At 41.2% G+C, this 25,057-nt stretch overlaps 2 protein-coding genes across 9 annotated transcripts in view; one reads left to right on the top strand and one right to left on the bottom strand.

Annotated features, from left to right (window-relative positions):
- The window catches only part of tmem101 (transmembrane protein 101), an 86,725-nt gene that overhangs the window by 33,976 nt on the left and 27,692 nt on the right, over positions 1-25,057 (top strand). Inside the window, exon 5 of one of the 2 annotated variants that reach the window (XM_043675092.1) lies at positions 9,565-9,627. The exons of the other annotated variant lie outside the window; for it this stretch is intronic. Coding sequence (XP_043531027.1) covers positions 9,565-9,587 — 23 coding nt within the window. The 3' untranslated portion in view covers positions 9,588-9,627. Of the gene's footprint in view, positions 1-9,564; positions 9,628-25,057 lie in introns of those variants that run through there. 2 annotated transcript variants of the gene reach the window in all.
- Positions 1-25,057, bottom strand: part of nags (N-acetylglutamate synthase) — a 59,656-nt gene that overhangs the window by 22,995 nt on the left and 11,604 nt on the right. For 5 of the 7 annotated variants that reach the window (XR_006309208.1, XM_043675088.1, XM_043675086.1 and 2 more), the window contains exons 2-5: positions 20,415-20,689; positions 13,518-13,731; positions 9,435-9,524; positions 3,338-3,518 (exon numbers count right to left, since the gene is read on the bottom strand). Coding sequence is in view for 6 of the 7 variants with exons in the window: in XM_043675088.1 (XP_043531023.1) it covers positions 3,338-3,518; positions 9,435-9,524; positions 13,518-13,731; positions 20,415-20,689 (760 nt within the window). In the remaining variant the exon portion in view is untranslated. Of the gene's footprint in view, positions 1-3,337; positions 3,519-9,146; positions 9,195-9,434; positions 9,525-13,517; positions 13,732-20,414; positions 20,690-25,057 lie in introns of all 7 variants that reach the window. The other 2 variants (XM_043675083.1, XM_043675084.1) reach the window with 2 other exon arrangements.

The raw sequence follows: 25,057 nt of genomic DNA, 5'->3' as shown, positions 1-25,057 counted from the left end.
CATATATACTGTTTCAGATCCTAATCACACATAGTGCTTTAGTATCTGAGTTGTCATGAATGGTTCTAAACACTGTGCAATCATCAGTGAACATCTCCACTTTGGACGTTATGATAGAAGGCAGATGTTTGGAGGCCAAGGTGATTTAAACCAAATTTGAAAAGGGCTGTTTTTAGTTGAGCTGCTGACTGGTGAATAAAACACAACATCATGATCTGTTACCACTGGTAACTGAGATATATTCAATTTCATAAGATACTCAAGTTCAAGTTGTGTGTGTTGTCCATGAGACTTTATAATTCAAGCCTGTGTAGCCTATGGCATCTCCCTCCTCCTGTACTCTATGCTCCTTTTAATAAAGCCAAGAACACTGCCTGCTCTATTTATTGCTCTCCTCATCTGCTTCTGCAACCCTCAATGATAACCCTCAATCCTCATACCCAACAAAAATCTATATAACTTAAGTCTTCAATTGTTCAATTGTCCTAGCATCTGCAGTCTTTTGGGGTAGGGAGTTCCAAATTTCTGCTCTGAGAGAAGTGTTTTCCCAATTTCACTTTTAATTGGCTTGCCTTAAATCTTTACGTTAAGTCACCTGTTTTGAATTCTTCCACAAAATAAAACAGTTTTCTGCATCAACTCGACTAAATGCTCTTGTGTTTTAAAGACCTTGGATTGCATAAATGGAATATAAAGCAAGCTTATGCAATTTGACCACAAAATTTAATACTTCAAACCTTGATATAATTCTGGTAAATTTCGTGAGCCACTCCAATCCTTACTGGGATGAGGTGTGCTGAACCTAAGTTCCTGATGGGGTCTGACCAAGTCTCCATAACAATTGAAGCATCAGCTCTCATTTTTGCACTCCACCATCTTCATATAAATGTCAACATTCCATTAGCCTTATATTTACGCAATCCTACAGTTTTCCCTAATTAAAAGAAGTGCTCTCCTTTCTCTTTCTATAACAATAATATTATCTTCTCACCCTGTTGTTTCTTTTCCAAAACAATGGCCTCCTCCATCTGGCATCTAATTCTATCCAATTTTGTTTTGCATTTTAAAAATATAAATGATAATCCCATCACGAGTCATCCATACTCATCGCATTGAACATCTCTTGTGCACACAATATTATGTCTTCACACAGTGCAATGGTTGATTCACTATATGTTGACCTCATAGGTTTTGATTCAGCAATTAAAGTTTTGTTTCTATCAGTTAATCAAAAGTGACAAATTCTTTGTGCTTCTCAGTAATTCAACCAACATGTTGCACTATTTTCCCACAATGATACCAATATTATTTTTTTCCACCTATGTTTTGACTATACTATTGCAAACTAATCTTGCACATCATTTCTATTGTTAAAAAAAAAGTCTCCAAAACTTCATGGATATTCTTTTGTGCCAAACATTCTTCCTCCTCAATTACATTAACTTGCATTTATTTTGCATATTTAATATAATGGAAGGTCCCAAGGTTTTCACAGCTAAGTTGAGAGAAAATATTTGGCATTAAGCCTCTAAAGGAAATGCTAGGATAGGTAGCCAATTGTTTCAATAGGAAGGATTTTAAAATTTCTTTCAATAAGTAGAAAGGTAGAGATTTTAAGGAGGGAATTCCAGGGTTTTGGGGTCCAGAATGCTGAAGGGAATGGTGACAGCAGTGGTAAACTGGGATTTAAATTAGATTAGATTCCCTACAGTGTGGAAACAGGCCCTTTGGCCCAACCAGTCCACACTGACCCTCTGAAGAGTAACCCACCCAGACCTATTTCCCTCTGACTGTGGGCAATTCAGCATGGCCAATTCACCTGATCTGCACATCTTTGGATTGTGGGAGAAAACCGGAGCACCTGGAGGAAACCCATGCAGACACGGGGAGACTCCACACAGACAGTCGTCCAAGGCTGGAATCGAACCTGGGACCCTGGTGAGGCAGCAGTGCTAGCCACTGTGCCGCCCTGTGGCATAAAAGACAGAATCGGAGAAGCACAGTTCTTAGAAAGTTATAGGGTTGGAAGCAGTTACAGAAATAGAGAGGGATAAGGTCAAGAATGGATTTAAACAAAATGGTGAGAATTTGCAAGATGAGATGTTACAGGATGAACAACAAATGAGCATTGGAGTGATCAGTCCTGTATATTGAGTAGCACCATATAAAATTTGAAAACTTTCTTGATGGGGGGGGGGTTCAAGACGAGGGGACATATTTTTAAAGGTGACAGGAGAGAGATTTTAAAAAGATATGAGAGGCAATTTTTTTTGCACAGAGGGTGGTTCGTTTGTGGAATGAACTTCCTGAGGAAATGGTGGATTTGGTACAGTTACAACGTTTTAAAGACTTTTGGAAAAGTACATCAATAGGAAAGGTTCAGAGGGACGTGGGCCAAGAGCAGCCAAGTGGGACTAGTTTAGTTTGGGATTCTGTTTGCTATGCACTGGTTGGAATGAAGGATCTGTTTCCATGCTGTCTGACTCAATGATTGTGGAGTATCTTAAATCACTTTTGTTCTGTATCAGGACAGGTTGAAGAAGAAGATTTATAATATCATTGGCTATCCTTCTGAACTTGTGCCTTCCAATCATACACTGTCTGAACGTTACACTGCAACTGAACACTACTTATCAACGACACCCTGGTCATTGATCCTCTGATTTTATATCTTAAGTTTCCCCCAAGCTTTAAATCTGCTTTACCCTGCTCTGTAATATCAGTGTTGAAATCACGCGTCTAAATTTTAATTACTTTCGTAGGACCTGAAAATCAATATTCACTTGTCAGAAGTTTCATTTCCGTCAACTACATTTTGTTTTTATGGCACACATGACATAACTTAACCTCTGCTTATTAATTTATCTCATGCTTCTCTTGATTTTGTTTGACAATTGGTAGCTTCCTGCACAGTGAGCTCAAGTCTATTTCACAGACACTGGACCAACCAACTTTTGCCAGCCTCCCACAACTTCCAATGGTCATTTGACCTGATGCAGTTTTCAGCAGTTGCCATTATATTCTCCACTCTTCAAATACACATTTCAAACAGACATTATATGAGCTGAGCTAATTAGAACAGGAGGGAATTTGTGTAATACAAACTCTGGCACAGAAGAATCAAACTCAATGATCCATTTCTGTTGATTTTATGTACTTATAAATAATTTGATGCACATTATGCAACAAATACTGAAGATCTATTTCAAGATAGATTATGATTATTACATACACAACTCACAGCATGACAATCCACTAACCAACCACCTCTGAAATTTCCCATTTGTAATAAACATAAATATCTAGAATATGGTTGTCTTAAAGGACAGGCTGGTACCTCTGTGACTGAAGAGCTCTGTGAGTATGGTGTTGGCAGAAGTGATGACAGCAGATGATTCTGATGGTATGTGATTGAGGAGATCCATGATCACTTTTGCTTTCTCTTCCTCTTTTTCACTAATCCAGTTGGCATTTGAAAGAAGATCTAGATCAGATGGAAGATTGATCTGTCCCAGAACCTGTACCACGCAACAAAAATGCTTATCAATCACTGAGGAAGTTACTGAAATGGAGAACCATAGACATAGATCCCAGCTCACGCAGAATTTGGCTTGAGAGCTGCAAATGAATTCTTCATTATGGCATAGACATATCAGAGAATATTATTCTGCAGCGATTGCCTTATTTTATGTTTTGTAATGTGATTGTCAACTTGAACCTGCTGTCTCTTGTTTTTTTGAAAAAAGTTGTAGATATCAATTTTCTTTGGGAGCACTGAACTCCCAATTTCCTTTATAAAATAGACTGCCATGAAGACAGGCTGTAGTAATATATTGGGTGAAGAAAATTGGGAGGAAGAAAAATTAAATATCTATATTATAGGCAGCACAGTTTTTGCATAGCTCATCTGTTTAGATGAGGGTTTGGTGTGTCCTCATAGACTAAACAAATAATCCTTGTCTTGACTCAAGGTAATCATAATGGACAGTGTTAAGATCACAAAGCAAAGGGACTGCCTACTGAGGTTAAAATGAATTCAGGAATAACAAAGAGCACTTTTGAGACTTATTTCTAAACATTACAATCAAGCAGCCTGAATGTACAAGACTGAATCTTTCATTGGGCGAGAACCGTTCTGAATTATTTAATGCATGCAACTTGCTGATTAAGGTCCAATTTTGAGATAGGTTTCCTTCATGCAACTTCTATTTTTCAGGGGGCATGTTGGAACTAGTACACTGGTCTGCTTTCATCTTAGAGACACCAAGGAGAGTTTGGCAGATATTCTCCTGGGCTCTTGGAAACCACAGAACTTTAAAATGGTTCCCAGTGAACTGAATAAGCCATGTGTCAGTCTGAAGTTCTCAGGGTATGTTTCCTCAACAATTGGAAATTTCAAAGCAATATGGTGAAATTAACGATTTTTGAGAAGATTTGTAGCTCAAGTTGGTGATAAGTATGTAAGTTAGCTTGCTGAGCTTGAAGGTTTCTTTTCAGGTGTTTCGTCACCATGGCTAGGTAACATCATCAGTGAGAGTCTCTGGTGACGTGCTGGTGGTATGTCCTGCCTCTCTATTTCTAGGTCTTGGGTTTCTTAAGGTAGGTGATGTCTTTTCGGTTCTTTTTTTCCCCCAAGGGAAGGTAGATAAGGTCTAAATCAATGCGTTTATTGATGGAGTTCTGGTTAGAACCAGAAATGATACCTTAAGAAACCAAGACCTATAAATAGAGAAGCAGGACATACCATCAGGGCTTCACCAGAGACTCTCACTGATGTTACCTAGTATGGTGATAAAACATTTGAAACCAAACCTTCAAACTCAGCAAGCTAACTTATATATTTATGGTGTAATTATGCACAGTCTGGTCCAATTAGACCCTTCACTGTCTCTGTACTCACTGAACCAATTCAATCCGGGAGGAGAAAGTGAGGTCTGCAGATGCTGGAGATCAAAGTTGAAACTTTATTGCTGGAACAGCACAGCAGGTCAGGCAGCATCCAGGGAACAGGAGATTCGACGTTTCGGGCACAGGCCCTTCCTGAGGAAGGGCCTGTGCCCGAAACGTCGAATCTCCTGTTCCCTGGATGCTGCCTGACCTGCTGTGCTGTTCCAGCAATAAAGAACCAATTCAATCCCACTGACCTCAAAATTTTGGAGTTCCTTATGGATTGTATTATGCTTATCTTACTTATACTATATCCTATTAGAAATTCTTGTGAATGTATTTTATGAGAAGTTTAAGTATTTCTGTCCAATTGACACTTGTTTATCATGACATGATATAAATGTAAGCAGCTTCATTTTTATGCAGGAAGCACAATTTTCCATAATCAGATGCTCATTTTACTCAAAGGAATATATGGGAAAACCAGCATTGTAGGGTTGCCCACTGATTCATCATTTGTATTATATAATATGTAGTTTTAAAATAAAACAATGAAAATGATGTGCAACAGTTCAGTGACTAATATGCATTTGGTAGGATATGCAACATAAAGCAGGGTTACAAAGCTAAAGGTATCATATTAGTGATCATGTGTATGACAAAGCAGCAAACCATTGAGAGATAAACCTCATTATATAACAGCTGTATGTTCCATCGGCTCAAAATTCCAACACAATAATATCTCAACCATGCACATTTCATGCACAGTGCTGCCTCAGCCAATCACACAGCAATTACATCCACTTCATTTGCTTGTAGTAGCCTGATCTCCACAAAAACAACTGTCACGTTCTGCACATCCTACCTGACTACTGCATTAAGCCGTAACCAAACCAAACATATGCTCAACCATTTAGGAGTCACTCACATTACTGTAGGTTTGAAGTCACACGTAGGCCAGACCAGATAAGGATGGCAGATTTCTTTTCTTATTATTATTATTTGTGTACTACATGGATTTTTATGATAATTGATAGCTTCCTGGTTACCATCACTAAGTCTAGTTTAGTTCCCCAAATAATGAACTGAACGTAATTCCACTGGATGTCTTGGTGAAATTTGAACCCACATCCCCAGAACATTAGCTGGGCTCTGAGTTACTATTCTAATGAGATTACCACTACATCACTGTCTCCTCTCATTTCAATTTTGCTGGTCCCCACCAAACTCACTTCTGTAATGAAACATCAATTCCTTACTTTCAACATCAAATATCCTGCATTAAAGATTAACCTTACTTAAAAAAATGTGAACACTAACAATCAAGTGCAAAATAGGAGAAGGTGGATGGATGTTGAGGGTGAGTTGTGTGTACCTGTGGTGCATGTACAATGTGTAGCCCTCTTAAAATCTTCCATGTTTCAACAAATGGAATCCCTGGAATCAACCTGTTGACCTCTGAACCGTTCCAGCACATTCAAGAAAGAGATGACATTTTGTTAAAAAAAGGGAAGCTGCTAGTCTGAACTAGAGAAAAGGAATCATGAGTGAGTTTATCAAATTATTGGACTGTAGCCCTGTATTTTCTCCATTTATTTTAGTTCTTCTGCAAAAAATCACAGACTTATGATGACTTTTTACAACTATTCAGGGCATTGACAAAACCACATCTGGATATTACATACAGCTTTGGTCTCATTATTTACGAATGAGTGTATTTACATTGGAGGTAGTCCAGAGAAGGTTCACAAGGATGATGCCTGGGATGATGAGGAATCTAGAGTTCAGTACAATGATGAGTACAATGAGTACAATCATTGAAATACAAAAGATTTGAAAGGAGCTCCACACAGTAGAGGCTGAGAGGATGTTTTGTCACATGGAGAATCAAGAACTCGAGAGGACAGTTTCAAAGTCTTCCGTTCAAGTCAGAGGTGGGAGGAGTCTCCTCTCTCAGAGATTGTGAATCTTTGGATTTCTCTTAGTTCAGGAGCAGTGGCGGCTAGGTCATTGAAGATGAGTTAGATGGATTTCTGTTTGATAAGAAAGTTAAGAGTTATAGGTTTGTGGGGGAGTGGGTGGTTGGGGTGATGGGGTGCGGGGAGAAGTTATTCCGAGTACCATTTCTTATATTTTGATGCTCTGTATGACTTTCTCTCTTGCCCTCATGTCAGAATTGTTCAGTTCAATTTTTCTTCAATGTCATGGCTAAATGAACTCATCTCTAGCACATACAACACCTGAGTGCAGTACTTCGGAGCCCCACCACAACACAGAACTTGAACAAGTCTGTGGGCATCATCAGTAGCGTTTAAACAGTGACCTATGAAAATTAGATTTATTGTCTGTAATTTTATGACAGCCATTTAGGTCAAACATTGAGATTTTGATCTTTGATCCTTCTGAAGGAACTGAAATATTATTTTGTGAATTGCAATTGAAGTATGACTACAGTAGATATACTGCACAATAATTACCGAATGCAATCCAACCAGACACTGCAGCACAGTTCCTACTTTAGTGCAGTGTCAGCCAAACATTACTCCTATCACTCATCAGGGTCACAGATCAATAAAACCCATCTCATCTTCTCTACCAATCAGTAAATGTGTCTCACTGTCCATTTACAAAGCTATGGAATTGAACCCACACAGAAAATGCCGGAGAAACTCAGCAGGTCTGGTAGCACACTTGGGGAGAGAAACAGAGATAAGATTTTGAGTTTGGTACGACTCTTCTTTAGAACCGAAGAGTCATACTGGACTTGAAACTTTAACTGTTTCTCTCTCCACAGATGCTTTCAGACCTGCTGAGTTTCTCTGGCATTTTCTGTCTGTTTCCATTTTCCGTCATCTGCAGTAGTTTGATTCTATTATAATATGGACTATAGTATAGACTATTGATCTCTTAATTCACTAACAAAGCAATTTGGAAGTATGGCATGAAGTAAGCGCAGTGAAGTTATTTCAACCTACTTCTCAATACAGGAAGGTGACTGAGTACCTCAGTTTCCACTTGGGGACCCTATAGCCTTTCGGACTCAATACTAAATTCAATAACTTTGGGGCTTGAGCTCTGCCATGTCCTTACCATTATCCCCATAACTAAGCCTTATTATTACATAGTCTGCTGTTGCACATTACCCATTGTTAGCCACTAACAGTCCCCACAAACAGCTATTTACCCTCCAAGCCAGATCATTATTCATACCTTTGATTGTCGAACTGTTCTTCTCTCTCTGTTTGGGATCTATCCCCACCTATTGTTTACTCCTTACCCTCACCCCATTATCTGCATATAAACCGGCATTTTCCTAGCTACCATCAGTTCTGAGGAAGGGTCAATCAATCCGAAATGTTCACTCTTTATTTCTCTCCACTGATACTGTCAGACCAGTTCAGCGTTTCCAGCAATTTCTATTTTTGCTTCTGAGTAAATTAAGTTGGAATTTTGACACTATTAATTGCAGTCAAGTATTAAACAGTGGAGTATGGAGTAACAAAACAGTAACTTTATTCCTTAAGAGATCATTTGGACCCCAGTATATTGATTAGATGCAACTATGACACTTCATTCACCTCAAACTCTCTTGCTATTCCTTCATCACAATTCTTCTTGCCTGCAAAAACCATTATTCCCCAATTATTTGTTGAGCTCTGAGTTGAAATTATTACAGACTTCATGCTTTCCTTCTTGGCCCTCATTTGCTGAAATTAACACTCCTTTGTGGTGTTTTTTTTATCTTCATCCCATCTGGGAGAACAAGAAGAGTATGGAAAAGTCCTCATTCCTGATCTCAAATCCCCACTGTTGATGAACAGAGCTGAGGCACGCTCCCATAGAGGGAAAGGAGAAAATCAGAAATGCTTTCTTGTCACTCTGAAAAACATCTCTTCCCAAAAGGATGGGGTGCGGGGTTCAGGAAGATTTTGGGAAGGCTAAAAGGGAAAATAGTAAAATTATACAGGTATTAGTAAATAATTAAATGCGTAGTTACTTTGGCACTTTCTCTCAATCACCCTCCATTCAGTATAATAATTTTCTGTGCCAATTATGGTAAAGTCGTTGAATTGAATCGATTTTGATCAGCTGATTTAACCTTTTTTAATAGGAGGGTGAATTTGCTTTCCATGCAAATATAGGCAAGACAGCAAGCAAGCTAGTCAGCATCTCCAAATCTTATTGTATACTGACTGCTTTCCTTCAAATGTTCCTCTGTCTTGACAGGGGAACATTCTAACTTTGATTTGGTGTCTCACCTTATTTACAACAGAGATTTGGTGCTCCAATGTACTGCCTCTGTAGATCTCATGGATTTGGAAAAAAAATACAATAATAAGTAACAGCATAAAAGAAGAGGGTTCTGAAGTATCAAAATATTGGCCTACATTTAAAAATAATTGGACTTGGACTTCCATGAAGAGACAAGTCGATTTTTTGCCAATTTTTACCACTGATAGTAGAAGCAGGTTTACCAGAGAAGAAGTGGGGTATATGTCCAACCATCTTCTTAATGGGCTGGTGCCAAAATTATTCCACCAACCTACCTGAAGGTTCTCCCCACATCTGGTACCAAGAGAGATTCGATGTTGAAAACGCCCATTGGCACTTGAAGCGGCGCTTTGAGAACGACGAAACTGAAAAACAATTACAATGAGGTCTTCTTGTCTAATGCAGGCCAGCTGCAGAAGAATCTCTGAAACTGGCAATGCCAGGGAAGACACCTTTTACCAATGATGCTGGAAGGAATGGCTACTGCACTGTTCTGGTCAGTGACTCATATTTACTCGTATTGGCACTTGATGTAAATTGAAATAAGATTCCAGATAAACCTGCAGTATTAAGTTGATGCTTTGGTGAATTGTTAGGCTCATCAAAATATGGGATACTGGTGCTGATAAAATTTGACAATGCAGCACCTTTCCAAATTCATGCACTCAATGTCAGCATTAAATATTCCCAGGTCGGCTTATACATTTTTAAACGGCGGTTTTACTATAAACTGCAAGAATTAGAAAAGATGCTGCATTAAGTACTTCAGGTCAGTTTATGGTAGAGGCAAGGTAAAACTCCCTTTACTCTGGTTGATCCCTGGTTGACTTTGCAAGTTTTAGTGCCAAATTGAGCTAGACAATGGGTTATGATGTGACATGATCATATCGTAAACAGCAATTGGTTTCAGGCTGCCAAAAATCATTGCATGTGGGATCTTTAGACAACAGATTGCTAGAGTTTCCATCTGGTGCTGATTTGCAACCCAGTTCCTGAGGTGTGCTATCCAAATCCATAAACAAAAGAAACCTATGCAGTACTGTTAATTAAAGCAGAAGAAAAGCGTTAGGGAGTACATTCAATATATACAGGACAATCACCTAACTAGTGTTTCCAGAAATGCCTATTTTAATGATGGTACTGCACCATCAAAATTCCTCTATGCACGGATTTCAGCCAGTAGCAACACAATGCCTAATGCACCTTGATTTGGGTGCTTCACTGATATTGTTGTTGACGTTACTGGAGTTTAGTAAAGGATATGGATTCAGAGGGAGCCCAGCAAACTGGATTACAAGTTGTTTATATGGCAGAAAACAGGGAGGAGGAGTTAATGGGAGTATTTCAGAGTAGTTGGGTTTGGCTACTGGTTCTGTGGGGAGGAGGAGAAGGTCAATTCTAGAGTCATTTCTATTAGCTGTGTGCATCAACTAACTGGACAGATATAAGGAATGGTGTTAAAATTCACAGATTATGCCCAACTAAAAGGTACAATTCTTTAGAAGACCAAAGGAAGCTGCAAAGAGATATTAATGAGATGCTAGATGAGCTAAAATGGAAGAATGAGGTGAGATATTAATATCAAAGGCAGTAGACTGAAGCATTGGGGCAAGGTAGAAGGATTTCAGTTTACAGGTTAACAAGACAGTAAAGACTGCACCTCTGGCTGATAGCACAAGAACAATATAAATTAAGGTGTGGGATAGAGAACCTAAGAGATACTGATAAGGTGATATGAAATTTTGAAGAAGGCCTCAGTTGCTGTGTTGACGTCCACCCTGTAGGAGGACTTGAAGGCTGGTACAACCAAGATTTGCTTGGATACTGCTTGCTAGATGCAATACAAACATGCAGGAACACTTGAAACGTTCAGACTTTTTTGATAGAACACTACAAGATTATGCCAAAAATATAACATTAAAATAATGAAATAATGGAACAAAGGACTTTGTTTTCTGTAGTTGATGGGCCAGAAATACAAGATTAAATTCAAAAGATTGAGGACAGCGAAGAGGAGAATTTTTATTTTAAACAAAGGAAGATGAGATGAATTCTATTCTCGGATTGTGGGTGAGCTAGGGGCTAGGTCATCAGAAAATATTAGATAGGATAGATGAATGCATGAGAAAAGGGTTGAACAAGGTTCAGGAACAAAATGTGCAAGTGGGATTAAAACTAAACTCCTAACTTGGTTGGGCTGAATGGCTGTGACACATTGTAAAACCTGTGTATACTGGTCCGTTTGCCAAGCTTTGAATTTTATGTGAAGGACCTCCGATTAAAACTTAGGAAGGCTTTCTTTATTCCATCCTGTATTATGTTTGTACCTGGGTTCTTTAACTGTTACACAATTGTTCAATTGCAGGGAGACCCCACCTGACCCCAAAATGAATGGGTACAAAATACACTGAAAAGATACATTTTCTCAGAAGTAAGTTTTCAATATTATTGGTGGCACGGTGGCTCAGTGGTTAGCACTACTGCCTCACAGCGCCAGGGACCTAGGTTTAATTCCCGCCTCGGGTGACTGTCTGTCTGGAGTTTGCACATTCTCCCTGTGTCTGCATGGGTTTCCTCCAGGTGCTCTGGTTTCCTCCCACAATCCAAAGATGTGCAGGTGAGGTGAATTGGCCATGCTAAATTGTCTGTAGTGTTAGCTGCATTAGACAGGGGTAAATGTAGGGGAATGGGTCTGGGTGGGTTGCTCTTCAGAGGGTCAGTGTGGACTTGTTGGGCTAAATGGCCTGTTTCCATACTGTAGGAAATCTAATCTAATCTAAATTGATTTGCAAAAATTCAATATAATTTTTGCATAATTCCATTCCTGTTTAATATCAGGTAAATGGCACAGTGGCTCAGTGGTTAGCACTGCTGCCTCACAGCACAAGGGTCTCAGGCTTGATTCCAGCCTCAGGTGCCTGTCAGTGTGGAGTTTGCACATTCTCCCCGTGTCTGCTTGGGTTTCCTCCGGGTGCTCTGGTTTCCTTCCACAGTCCAAAGATGTGCAGGTCAGGTGAATTGGCCATTCTAAATAGCCCATAGTGTTAGGTGCATTAGTCAGGGGGAAATGGGTGTGGGTGGGTTACTCTTCGGAGGGTCGGTGTGGACTGGTTGGGCCGAAGAGCCTGTTTCCACATTTTAGGGAACCTAATCTAATCTCTTGTTCTAAAATAACAGGGAAAGTAATTCAGTAAGTGTGAGGTAATACTTTTAAAACTTGTGAGAGCATTTCACTGTCTTAAACCTGAATTTGAAAATGGGCTCTACATCAAAAATATTCCACCCACACTTTCCTTCTGCAATAGTGAAAAACAGAGCTACACTTGAGATTGAAATCCATAGATCTATTCTTTAACAATTCATGGATGAGGAATTGTTAAGAAATTTCTGTTCTTAATGGTGAAATATAACAATGATTCTTATTACAGACAAATACTAAGTTATAGTCGTCTCGGATTATTTTATATTATTTTTTGAGGCCAACCCTGAAGCTGTTCCAGATAATTGAAAGGATCACGCTCTGATTCACCCTGTATTCAGCCTCTTTATTTATACATTCATTTGGTCTCATTTCCTCTGATTCAGCATAAATACTGACGAATCATTCATTTATTATCGTACACAAGTTGGGGAGAGTTTAGAGAACAAAAGATCCAAGTATCCATGGTACAATTATTTATAATGTGTAGTATTACTCAGGGATGACTGTTGGTTTTATTTAAGTTTTGACTTTCTAGGCCAGTTTCTGATATTTGGAAGCTTTATCCTGATCAAATAGGTATCTAGTATTTGACTTAAATCTTTCACCTACATGATTCGTGGCAGTATTCAATCATAACAGAAAATTCCCTCAGATACTCAGTACCATTACCGGTTCTTCCCATTTGTCCTTCACGTCTACCTCCTGTCAAGTCGGGTCTAGCAATGTTGTGGGTGGGACTGCAGAGGGTAATAAACAGTACACCATCTCAAGATCATGAAAACTTGCCTATGCATACTCCACTGAGCACTTGAATGTGGGGGAATCATTATTACACCCAAGGGCAGCAAGGACTTAAAAGAATCACTGCAGCAACTTCTGAGTGACAGAAAGAATACCAACATAGAGCCCTGAGAGAGTATGTAGGGGGTACAAGTTGGAATCAGGTGGACTGACACAGGTGGTGTCGGAAATGGGAGGAGTCAAAAGATTAAAGTGATGGAGTGTCTAGTTGCCTTTTTCTATATTATTTAAGCATGAAAAAGTGACCAACTGCTCGGCTTTCACACTCTACTGTGTGGAATATCAACCCAATTAGCTATCCGATAAAGGAAATCCTGATATACCATAATGAGCAAAGCAAAATAATTTGACTCACCTTTCTGTCATAGTCCTGAAGACCTCCAGAATTGTTCAGAAACAACACTTTCAGGGGTTGCATTAACTTGGCAATTGTTGCTGTGACACCCAAGGAATTTAGAAGCACTAATTGTCCATCAGAGGTCTCTCCCACAGAGCAGATGATAGGAATGTGGCCAGACTCCAGGCTCCAATTTAACAGATCTTGCTCCACCGAAATTACGTTCCCAAAACTACACAATAAAAATCAGAGTCAACCCTGTTGTTACTCTAGCTCTCGTTGGCAGTCAAACATAAGAAATTGAAGTAGGCCAAAGGCCCTAGGTTCACTATAATTGCAAAATGAATGTGAATTAAATTAAAATGATTAAATGCTTTTATGAAATAAATAGATGTAAACTATCTCCTCTAGTGAGGAAGTTCAAAGCCATTGAGCAGGATATTGAGAGAGAAAAAGAGAGTGACAGAGAGAGAGAGAGCATATGTGTGTCTGAGAGAGAGAGTGCGAGAGGGAGTGAGTGTGTGAGAGAGAGACAATGTGTGTGAGAGAGAGTGTGTGTGAGAGTGTGTGAGAGAGAGAGAGAGTGAGACCATTCAGCTGTGAAGACTGGAAGCATTTCAGAAATAGGGCAGGGGAAATCCAGAGCTTCGTCTGCTAAAAAAGCTGGAAGGGCTTGGTCACTTAAAAATTTACAAATGAAAATCAATATACTTTTGTTAGTCAAATGTACTACATTATACAGAACTAAGTTGAATAATGGAATTAAGATACAGATTTGTTATAATCCAGTTAAGTAATGGAAAGGGATTGAGTGACTGAATGGGTTCCTCTTGCTCTAAATTTTAACCGACCATTAAAGCAAAACTCATGCAGCCTTTTTAGGCTAGTTATTCATTTTGTTGAATGTGAGTGATACCCTTTATTGATGGATAGTCCTATATTTTCCCAAAAATAACCTAAAATCCAATAGGGAAGGAAACTCTGCAAATCTAACCTACTCTGGCCTATATTTGGCTCTAAACCCACAGCAATGTGCTTGCCGCTTAAGTGCGCTCTGAAATAGCCGAGCCTGTCACCCAATACAATGTTAGATAAAAGACATGAAACTAGACAAACCACCAATCAAGGCACCAGAAATGACAATGATGCACACAGCCCTGCCAACCCTGCAAGATTTTTCTGCTAGTATCTAAAGGCTTGTGACAAAATTGGGTGATCTGTCCCATGGACTAATCAAACAACAAACTGATGTCGTCATTGCCAATGAATAACACTTTCCAGCAAATTTACCAGACTCCACCTTCACCATCCCCAGGTATGTCCTTTCTCAGCAAACAGACTCAGCAAAATTGCCCTGGGACACCTTAACAATGCTTTAGACCTCATAAGATCTCGAGGCATTAAGTCAAACATGGGCAAACAGACAACTCCCCTACCCCAACCCACCCATTCTTAGAAGAAGCATTGAGGGTGGCAAGGGCACAGAGTCTACCCTGCGTGGGGGACTTTGATATCTATTACCAAGAATAGCTCAGTAGTCCCACTACACACTGGGTTAGCTAAGACCTGAAGGACAGAAAAACCAAAAGAACTGCATTTGCTGGAAATCAGAAGCAGAAATTGCTGGAAAAGCTCAGCAGGTCTGACAGCATCTGTGGAGAGCAAGCAGAATTAATGTTCAGGGTCCAGTGACCCTTCTTCAAGATTGAGTTCTGAGTTGGATTGTTTGAGCTATAGGGAGAGGCAGAATAGACTGGGATGGCATGGTGGCTCAGTGGTTAGTACTGCTGCCTCACAGCGCCAGGGACCCGGATTCGATTCCAGTCTCGGGTGACTGTCTGTGTGGAGTTTGCACATTCTCCCTGTGTCTGTGTGGGTTTCCTCTGGGTGCTCCAGTTTTCTCCCACAGTCCAAAGATATGCAGGTCAGGTGAATTGCTCATGCTAAATTGCCCGTAGAGTTAGGTGCATTGGTTAGGGGGAATAGGTCTAGATGGGTTATTCTTTGGAGGGTTGGTGTGGACTTGTTGGGCTGAAGGGCCTGTTTCCACGCTGAAGGGAATCTAATCTATTTTCTCTGGAGCATAAGAGGCTGAGGAGTGACCTTATAGGGAAGTTTATAAAATCATGAGGGGCATAGATAGGGTTAATAGCCCAGGTCTTTTCTCCAGCGTAAGGGATTCCAAAACTAGAGTGCCTAGGTTTAAGGTGAGAGGGGAAAGATTTAAAAGAGACCGAGGGGGATACTTTTTCACACAGCAAGTGGTACATGTATGAAATTAACTGCCAGAGGAAGTGGCGGAGGCTGGTACAGTTACAACATTTAAAATGAGAAGGGTTTAGCGGGATATGGGCCAAATGCTAGCAAATGGGACTAGATTAATTTCGGATATCTGGTCAGGTCGGACAAGTTGGACTGAACAGTCTGTTTCCATGCTGTACAGCTCTATGACTCTAAGACATCCTCTCTGAATTCTCCCTAAAGGACATAGCTGCTTGACTGGGCCTGTGGCAGATGGTGAGAACACCAACAAGAGGGAAGATATACTTAATCTTGTCCTCTCCAATTTAAGTATAGCAGATCCATCTGTCCATGATTGCATTAGTAGGAGTGACAAGGAGGAACTGGCAGTGGAAAGGATATTTCCTCTTATGGATGAGATCAGAACTGAGGGCAGTGTTTTAAAATTAGTGGTCACCCTTTGAGATCAGAGATTAAGGGAATTTCTTTTCTATCAGAGGGTTGCAAATCTCACCTGGTCTGGAGCTCTGACCTATTGGAGCTCTTTCAGTGAGAAGGCTGTGGCAGGAGAATCGCTCATGTTTTTTAAAGCGGGAGGCAGGTTAATTCTCTTATTTCACAAGTATAACATTATTGGGGGGTAGGTTGGAATGTGGAATTCAGAGCACAAGCAGATTCCCCATGATCTTACTGAATGGCACAGCAGGTTTGAAGGCCTGGATGGCCTACTACTACATACAGAATACTGAATGGCCTGGACAGAGTGGATGTAGGGAAGATGTTTCCATTGGTAGAAGAGACTAGGAGCCGAGGACACAGCCTTCGAATAAACCTTTTAGAACGGAGATATGGAGAAACTTCTTCAGCCAGACAATGATGAAACCATGGAATTTATTGTCACAGAAGGCTGTGGAGGCTAGATCAGTGAGTATATTTAAGACTGAGATAGACAGATACTTGATTATCAAGGGGTTCAAGGGTTATGAGGAGGAAACAGGAGAATGGGGTTTAGAAACTTATCAGCCATGACTGAATGGTGGATCAGATTCAATGGGCTGAATGGCCTAATTTCTGCACCTATGTCTTCTGTTTGTGTGTTTATATATTCACCACACATTCCTTGTGAAGACGAAGGTCTGACTTTACGTTGAAGTTACCCTTGGCGATAGCGTTGTGCTGAATGGGAGAGATTTTGAACAGACCTAACAAGTCAATTCCTCGAATCCTAAAGGCACTGTGGCAGTCAGAAGCAGCCAGTACTGTATTTGACCATAATCTGTAAAGGCATGTTCCAACATATCCCCACCCTACCATGAACCACCAATGAAGAGTGCAAGAGGGCACACCTAAAAATGAGGCATCTACCTGGTGAAGTTACAACACGGGACTACTCACAAGCCAAGTGAGAAAAGCAGTGTGCAGTAAACAGAGCTAAGCAACCTCAAAACCATTTCTAAACTCTTCAGTCCTGCCATATCCAGTCATGAATGATGGTGGACAATTCAACAACTTACTGGAGGAGCAGTCCCCACAATTATCTTCATCTTCAATGATGGGGGAATCTAGTTCATAGAATCATAAAGTCCCTGCAAGGTGGAAGCAGGCCATTCTGCCCATCAAGTCCACACCGCCCCTCCAAAGAGCAGCCCACCCAGACCCATCCCATCCCTGCATTTCCCATGACTAATCCACCTAGCCTGCACATCCCTGGACTTTATGGACAACTTAACACGGCCAATCCACTAACCTGCCCATCTTTGGACCATGAGAGGCAACCGGAGGAAACCCACGCAGACATGGGGAGAATGTGCAGATTCCACACAGACTGTCATCTGAGGCTGGAATCGAACCCAAGTCCCTGGCACTGTGAAGCAGCAGTGCTAACCACTGAGCCACCATGACACCCATCAGTACAAAAGACAAAGCTGAATTACTTGTGTCTATCTTCAGCTGCCTCCTGAAATCCCCAACATCACAGATGTCATCTTTAGTCCATTTGATTCACTCCATGTGATATCAAGAAATGACTGAAGGTAGCAGATATTGCAAAGGCTATGGGGCCTGACAACATTCCCACAATATTACTGAAGACTTCTGCTCCAGAATTAGCCATGCCTGTAGCCTTGCTGTTCCAATATGCTTCAACACTGGCAGCTGCTCAACAATGTGAAAAACTGCCCAGGCATGTTCCACCCACAAGATGCAGGTCAAATCCTGAAGAAGGGCCTGTGCCCGAAACGTCGAATCTCCTGTTCCCTGGATGCTGCCTGACCTGCTGTGCTGTTCCAGCAATAAAGTTTCAACTTTGATCTCCAGCATCTGCAGACCTCACTTTCTCCCTGCAGGTCAAATCCATCAGTCTACTCTCAGTCATCAGTAAAAGTTGGAAAGTGTTATCAACAGTGCTATCAAGTGGTACTTGCTCAGCAATAACCTGCTCACTAATGCCCAGTTGTTGTTCCATCAGGACTACCAAGCTCCTGACCACATTACAACTTTGGTCCAAATATGTAAAGTAAAATGAATTCAGGAAGGGAAGTGAGCTACCCCTGACATTAAGGCCACATTTACCAGAATGGAGCAGAAATGAGCCCAAAACTGGATACAATGCAAATATTCTGCATTGATTGCAGTTATACATAATACATAGGAAAATTGATTGTCTCCATTGGAGGTCAATCATCTCAGCTCAATAATATTACTGCGTAAATGTAATTGCTAGGCTCAGGCATCCGAGACTGCTTTTTCAATAACCTTTCCTCTATCCAAAGCTAAGAAGTGTGGATGTTTGCAATTGATCACACAATGTTCAGAAGCATTTGCAACTCTCAGGTATTGACGCAGTCTCTGCCTATTTGGGGTGACACGGTGGCTCAGTGGTTAGCACCACTGCCTCACAGTACCAGGGTCGCAGGTTTGATTCCAGCCTCGGGCAACTGTCTGTGTGGAGTTTGCACATTCTCCCCGTATCTGCGTGGGTTTCCTCTGGGTGCTCCGGTATCCTTCCACAATCCAAAAATGTGCAGGTTAGGTGAACTGGCCATGCTAAATTGCCCATAATGTTAGGTGCAATAGTCAGAGGGGAAGTGGGTCTGTGTGGGTTACTCTTCGGAGGGTCGGTGTGGACTGGTTGGGCCGAGGGGCCTGTTTCCACACTGTTGGGGATCTAATCTAATCTAATTGCACTAAGGCCTGGGTAACATTCAAGTTTGTGTTGAATAATGGGAAGTAACATTCATGCCACACAAGTGGCCACAATGATCAGTTCCCAAAGAGAATTCAGCTATTGCCACTTGATGTTCAATGGCATTATCATCACTGATTTCCCCAGTGCCAACAAGGTTTACCACTGTGAGACACTGAACTGGACCAGCCATACAAATACAGTGGCTACAACGGCAGGTCAAATATTAGGAATTCTGAACTGAGTAACTCCCCTCCTGACTTCCTAAAGCCTGTCTACCACGTACCACATAAGTCAATAGTGTAATGGAAGTCTCTCCACCTGCCTGAACAAGTGCAGCCCCAGCAACACTCAGGAACCTTGATACGATCCAAGCCCACTTTACTGAGATCCTATCTGAAACTGACAAAGCAAAGTGGCTGCACTTTGTATCATCTACAAGACGCACTGGAACAACTTACCACATCTCCTCCAACAGCACCTTCTAAACCTTCAACTTCCAGCACCTCTACAAGGACAGCAGATACATGGGAACACCCCCATCTGCAAGTTCCCCTCTAAGCCCCACACTATCCTAACTTGGAATTACATTGCCTTTTCTTCCCTGTCATCGGGTCAAAACCCTGGAGCTCCAATCCTGACAAGGTTGTGTGTATCTACACGACATGTGTTGCAGTTATTCAAGAATGCAGATCGCCACCACCTTCTCGAATGCAAATAGAGATGGCCCGAGTCAATGACCCTCAAAATCCCAGGAATTATGAAAAGAGAAAACTAATAAATAAAATTAGTGGTGCACTGTTCTCCTGAGTAGAGGAGGCCTTTCCTTTCCATTCCCCAAAGTTGATGTATTGACTTTTTTTTGTGGGAGGGCGGAGCGGTGGAGATGGGACAACAATTCCCTTTTTAATGAAAAATGCAGAATGCCTATTCTTCTCTCGAAGAATGATTTGCTCACAAAATCAGATACATTGTTGCAATTTAAAGCTTCAATTTCTATGATACTGTTGCTGATGTCTTAGCAGGGAAAATATCCACATATTTTCTGCTTAAAGGAGGAATTGTATTGTCCATATTCAAGAGATTAGCTGCAATGGCTCAGCACCTGCCACAGCTTACTGGTGCTAAACAAGCACCGTGATCATTGAGAGACACTTAGCACACAGTTGTGAGAAATAACAGTTCCAGGATACGGTCTTGACTCCACGAGTCGGGAATGCCATTTAGTGCCTCTCTTCCCTTTTCCAGCATTACTAATCTGAGAGCTAGGGAAATTCAATCACTGTCTGAAAATTGATCATTTTTCCAATTTGTGCTATATGCAATTTACAGTGAAGCAAGAACATGTGTGATTCTTAAACAATGACTTCAAAGCAGTTATTTATCTTGGTACATCATTGACATTCAATGCAATTCGTGAAGTTCCAATCTATGAGTCATTGATACTTTAGTATTTAACTTTTGACTTTTGTACTAAAAGTTATATGTACCTGTTGTGAGACGAAGACTCCTCTGCTCTCAGTAAGGAACCTCCATTAAAAAATGGCATGATGACAGCTGAATTCCTATGCAGTGCATCAGTTAGGATCCTGCAATTCCTGAGTAATAAGGATTTGGTTTCAGTGAATGAATCGGATCGCTCTCCAGCCTGCTGACATGAAAATCCTATCACAACCACAGGTTTCATGTCCATTCGCTGTAGGAATGCCAGGCCGAACGCCAGACTGGATACCATCTCTTTCGAGTAAAAGACCTCTTCGTCCACCTGACAGACATTAAAATAAGTTAGCTAATACCACAAATCCCTTCTGACTGCAATAGTTCTATTTTCAGATCTTCAACATATCACACATTTAGCTGCCGCATCACATAGCTTCTTGTTAGGGTGTTTTTTTCACACCATGGGTCATATGAATCCTGGTTCAGTGTGTCTTTCTGCAGCCTGCTCCTGGCCTCAAGATCCATCTGAGCTAACCACGTCCTTGCTATTTTAGTTCTACTGAATTTTTAAAATGAACCAGACGCAGACACTTGGGCCTAGATATTTCAAGGAGTTGGATTACCACTTTGTTCCTGATTTAACAGTTGTACTGAACTCCTAGTTAGGAATTCTAATCCTGGATCGTACAGAAACATGGAACAAAGCTGAAACGAATCCAATTCGTCCACAGAGCAGGATAACCAGGGAAGTCAATCTACATTTGCTTCAGTTTTATTGGAGCTTGGTGAGACTGCACCCAGAGTACTGAGTACAGCTTTGGTCTCCTTATCCCAGGAGACAGAATATTACCAGAGAAGGAGTATAACAGAAGATTCACCAGAACTTGTTCCCATAGAGAGAGATTGGGCAAACTAGACTCTAAGAGTTTTGCAGAATGAGAGGTGATCAGACTATAACCCACAAATACTTAAAGAGATGGACAAAACATATTCAGGTAAGATGTTCCCCTGGCTGGGGAATCTAGTACCAGGATTGCATAATTTAAAAATGACAGGGATGCCACTTGGTCTGAGATGAGGATTTTTAAAAAGAAACTCAGCGGGTAGTGAACATTTGGAATTCTCAGTCTTTGAGTGTGATTAAGGTTAGAAATTGACAAATTTCTGATTATCAATCGGGCACAAGGTAAGGGGCACAGTCTGAGGCTCAGTGATCAGCCATGATCATATTTAATGGTGGGGCAGGGGTGAATGGTCTCCGCTTAAACCTACATGCTCTTCTGCAGCAGCCATTGTGCCACCTTCTGAGATTCAAATATCCTGCAGCTCTGCCAGACAGAGACCGGTGGCAGGTGTGATCTTATTACCAGGAGAGCTTTAGGCTGCTGGTATGGACTGGGCGAATCAGGTGTGGGAGTGGGGGAGGGGGAGGAAGCTGATCAGGGCTGGTTGCCAGGGATCCAAAGGGTGTAAGAGGTCAGGGGAAGGTGTATGCGTCTGAGCTTCTTCCGGGGGTCACTATTCAGATAATAGGAGTGAAACTCTTTGAAAGCTCCAACTTTAAGGGGTTTTCTCCCCCACTCTCCCTCAGAAGGTATCAGATGCAGAGGAATTTTTCTATGGAATCTTTCATTTCCAAGACAATTCCCATGGAATCTGCTGCAGAATTCACAGGATCATGATGAAATGTCTGTACTGTGGAAATAACAAACTCTCTGACCACAGGAATCCCAGGCCTTTGTTGCAGCGATTCTGTTCTGCCAACCTGCTCACTGAAACAACAGTCATAACGCAATTTTATTCTTTGAAGACATTCATTTTCTCATGATCGTTCATGCTTCCTTTCATTAATAGAAGCACAGGCAAGCATGCAATACAAAAGAAACCTGCAGTATAACATCTGATAAAGATCAGATACCTGACCGAACCCTTCAGTCAATGTTATAAATTACAAGATTTGGAGATGCTGATGTTGGACTGGGGTGTACAAAGTTAAAAATCACACAACACCAGGTTATAGTCCAACAGGTTTAATTGGAAGCACTAGCTTTTGGAGCGACGCTCCTTCATCAGGTCGTTGTGGAGTACACAATTGTAAGACACATAAGATATACAGCAAGGGAACAGACCCTTCAGTCCAACTCATCCATGCCGACCAGATATCCTAACCGAATCTAGTCCCATTTTCCAGCAATGGCCTATATCCCTCTAAACCCTTCTTAATCATATATCCATCCAGATGCCTTTTAAATGTTGTAATTGTACCAGCCTCCACCACTTCCTCTGGCAGCTCATTCCATACAGATATCACCCTCTGCGTGAAAAAGTTGCCCCGTAGGTCCCTTTTAAATTTTTCCCCTCACCCTAAACCTATGCCCTCTAGCTCTGGATTCCCCTAACCCAGGGAAAATACTTTGTCTATTTACCATATCCATGCCCCTAATGTTTTTTTAACCTCTATGAAGAAGGATGTGGAAGCTTTGGAAAGGGTGCACAGGAGATTTACTAGGATGTTGCCTGGTATGGAAGGAATGTCTTACGAGGAAAGACTGAGGGCCTTGAGGACTGTTCTCATTAGAGAGAAGAATATTGAGAGGTGACTTAATAGAGACCTACAAGATAATCAGAGGATTAGATAGGGTGGACAGGGAGAGCCTTTTTCCAAGTATGGGAACGGCAAACACGAGGGGACACAACTTTAAAGTGAGGGGAGATAGGTATAAGACAAATGTCAGAGGTGATTTCTTTACTCAGAGAGTAGTAAGGGTATGGAATGCTTTGTCTGCAACGGTAGTAGATTCGCCAAGTTTAAGTGCATTTAAGTCGTCATTGGACAGGCATATGGACGTACATGGAATAGTGTAGGTGGGATGGGCTTCAGATTGGTATGACAGGGCAGTGCAACATCGAGGGCCGAAGGGCCTGTACTGCGCTGTTATGTTCTATGTTCTATCCCTCAGCCTCTGACACTCCAGGGAAAACAGCCCCAGCCCATTCAGCCTCTCCCTACAGATCAAATCCTAGCAACATCCTCGTAAATGTTTTCTGAACCCTTTCAAGTTTCCCAACATCCTTCTGATAGGAGGGAGACCAGATTTGCAGACAATATTCCAAAACTGCCCTAACCAATGCCCTGTACAGCCGCAACGTGACCTTCCAACTCCTCTACTCAATGCTCTGTCAAATAAAGGAAAGCATACCAAATGCCTTATTCACTATCTTATCTACCTGTAACTCCACTTTCAAGGAACTATGAATCTGCACTCCAGGTCTTTGTTCCGCAACACTCCCAGGACCTTACCATTAAGTGTGTAAGTCCTGCTCTGATTTGCCTTTCCAAAATGCAGCACCTCACATTTACCTAAATTAAACTCCCAGCTGTCACTCCTCAGCCCATTGGCCCATCTGATCAAGAGGAGAAAGTGAGGACTGCAGATGCTGGAGATCAAAGTTGAAACTTTATTGCTGGAACAGCACAGCAGGTCAGGCAGCATCCAGGGAACAGGAGATTCGACATTTCGGGCACAGGCCCTTCTTCAGGAATGAGCAGTTCACATTTACCCATTCTTCTAAGCAGACAATAGAAGCACCCATAACAAATGTGAAACTCTATTTAGAGAATTACACAGACAGAATAGCCATTTCTCAATGATACAATTTTGAAAACATTATTATATTTCAAAGAGATGGTTATATTGTGAAGAACATAAATTATAGCTCCAATTCCTCAGCTGTTGTTTCTGACGTGAGTTTTGAATTCTATGAGTGTATTGATATTCACATCTTCCACATAGTGGGCGGCAACTTCCCAGTAACTGAACAATGTGAGCAAAGGCAAATCATTGGGAAAATAGGGTGAGATCAGCAGAAATGAGATTCTCAACATTGAGAGGAAAATTTACAACTGTGCAACTAAACTTTGAATAGCTGATACTCACTCATCCATTATCATGCATGTATTAGCACGCTATTCTTACCAATCCTGTCTCAAAGATATATCATCTACTACTCCAGATAGAAATGAGGTGGTTACAATTCCAGAAGACCATAAGACATAAGAGCAGAAATCAGACCATTCAGTCCATCAAGTTTGGTCTACCATTCAATCATGTCTGATAAGTTTCTCAACCCTTTTCTCCCACTTTCTCCCCATAACGCTTGATCCCCTTAACAATCAAGAACCTATTTATCTCCATCTTAAATATACTCAATGACATGGCCTCCACAGCCTTCTGTGGCAGTGAATTCCACAGATTCACCACTCTCTGGCTGAAAATGTTTCTCCTTATCTCTGTTCTAAGGCTGTGCCTTGGGTCTCCGTCTATCTTACCAATGGAAACATCTTCCCAACATCCACATTGTCCAGGTCATCAGTAAGTTTCAATTAGATCCCCCTCATCATTCTCAACTCCATTGAGTATGGACTCAGAGTCCTCAAATGTTCCTCATATGTTAAGCTTTTCATTCATGGGACCATTTTCATGAACTTCCTCTGAATACATTTTGCTACATCCTTCCTGATATATGGGGTCGAAAATTGCGTACAATACTCCAAATGTGGTCTGACCAGAGCTTTAAAGAGCCCCAGAAGTACCTGACATGAAAGTCAATGTGGGTACCTGGTTACTCTTCTGGACCTCCATCTTGGATATTAGAATCCCTGCAATATGGAAGCTAGCCATTCAGTCCATCA

The sequence above is a fragment of the Chiloscyllium plagiosum genome, chromosome 33 (assembly GCF_004010195.1).
Source record: "Chiloscyllium plagiosum isolate BGI_BamShark_2017 chromosome 33, ASM401019v2, whole genome shotgun sequence".
Taxonomy (NCBI): domain Eukaryota; kingdom Metazoa; phylum Chordata; class Chondrichthyes; order Orectolobiformes; family Hemiscylliidae; genus Chiloscyllium; species Chiloscyllium plagiosum.
Note: the sequence above shows the minus strand (reverse complement) of the source record. Positions and strands in the feature narration are given on the sequence as shown.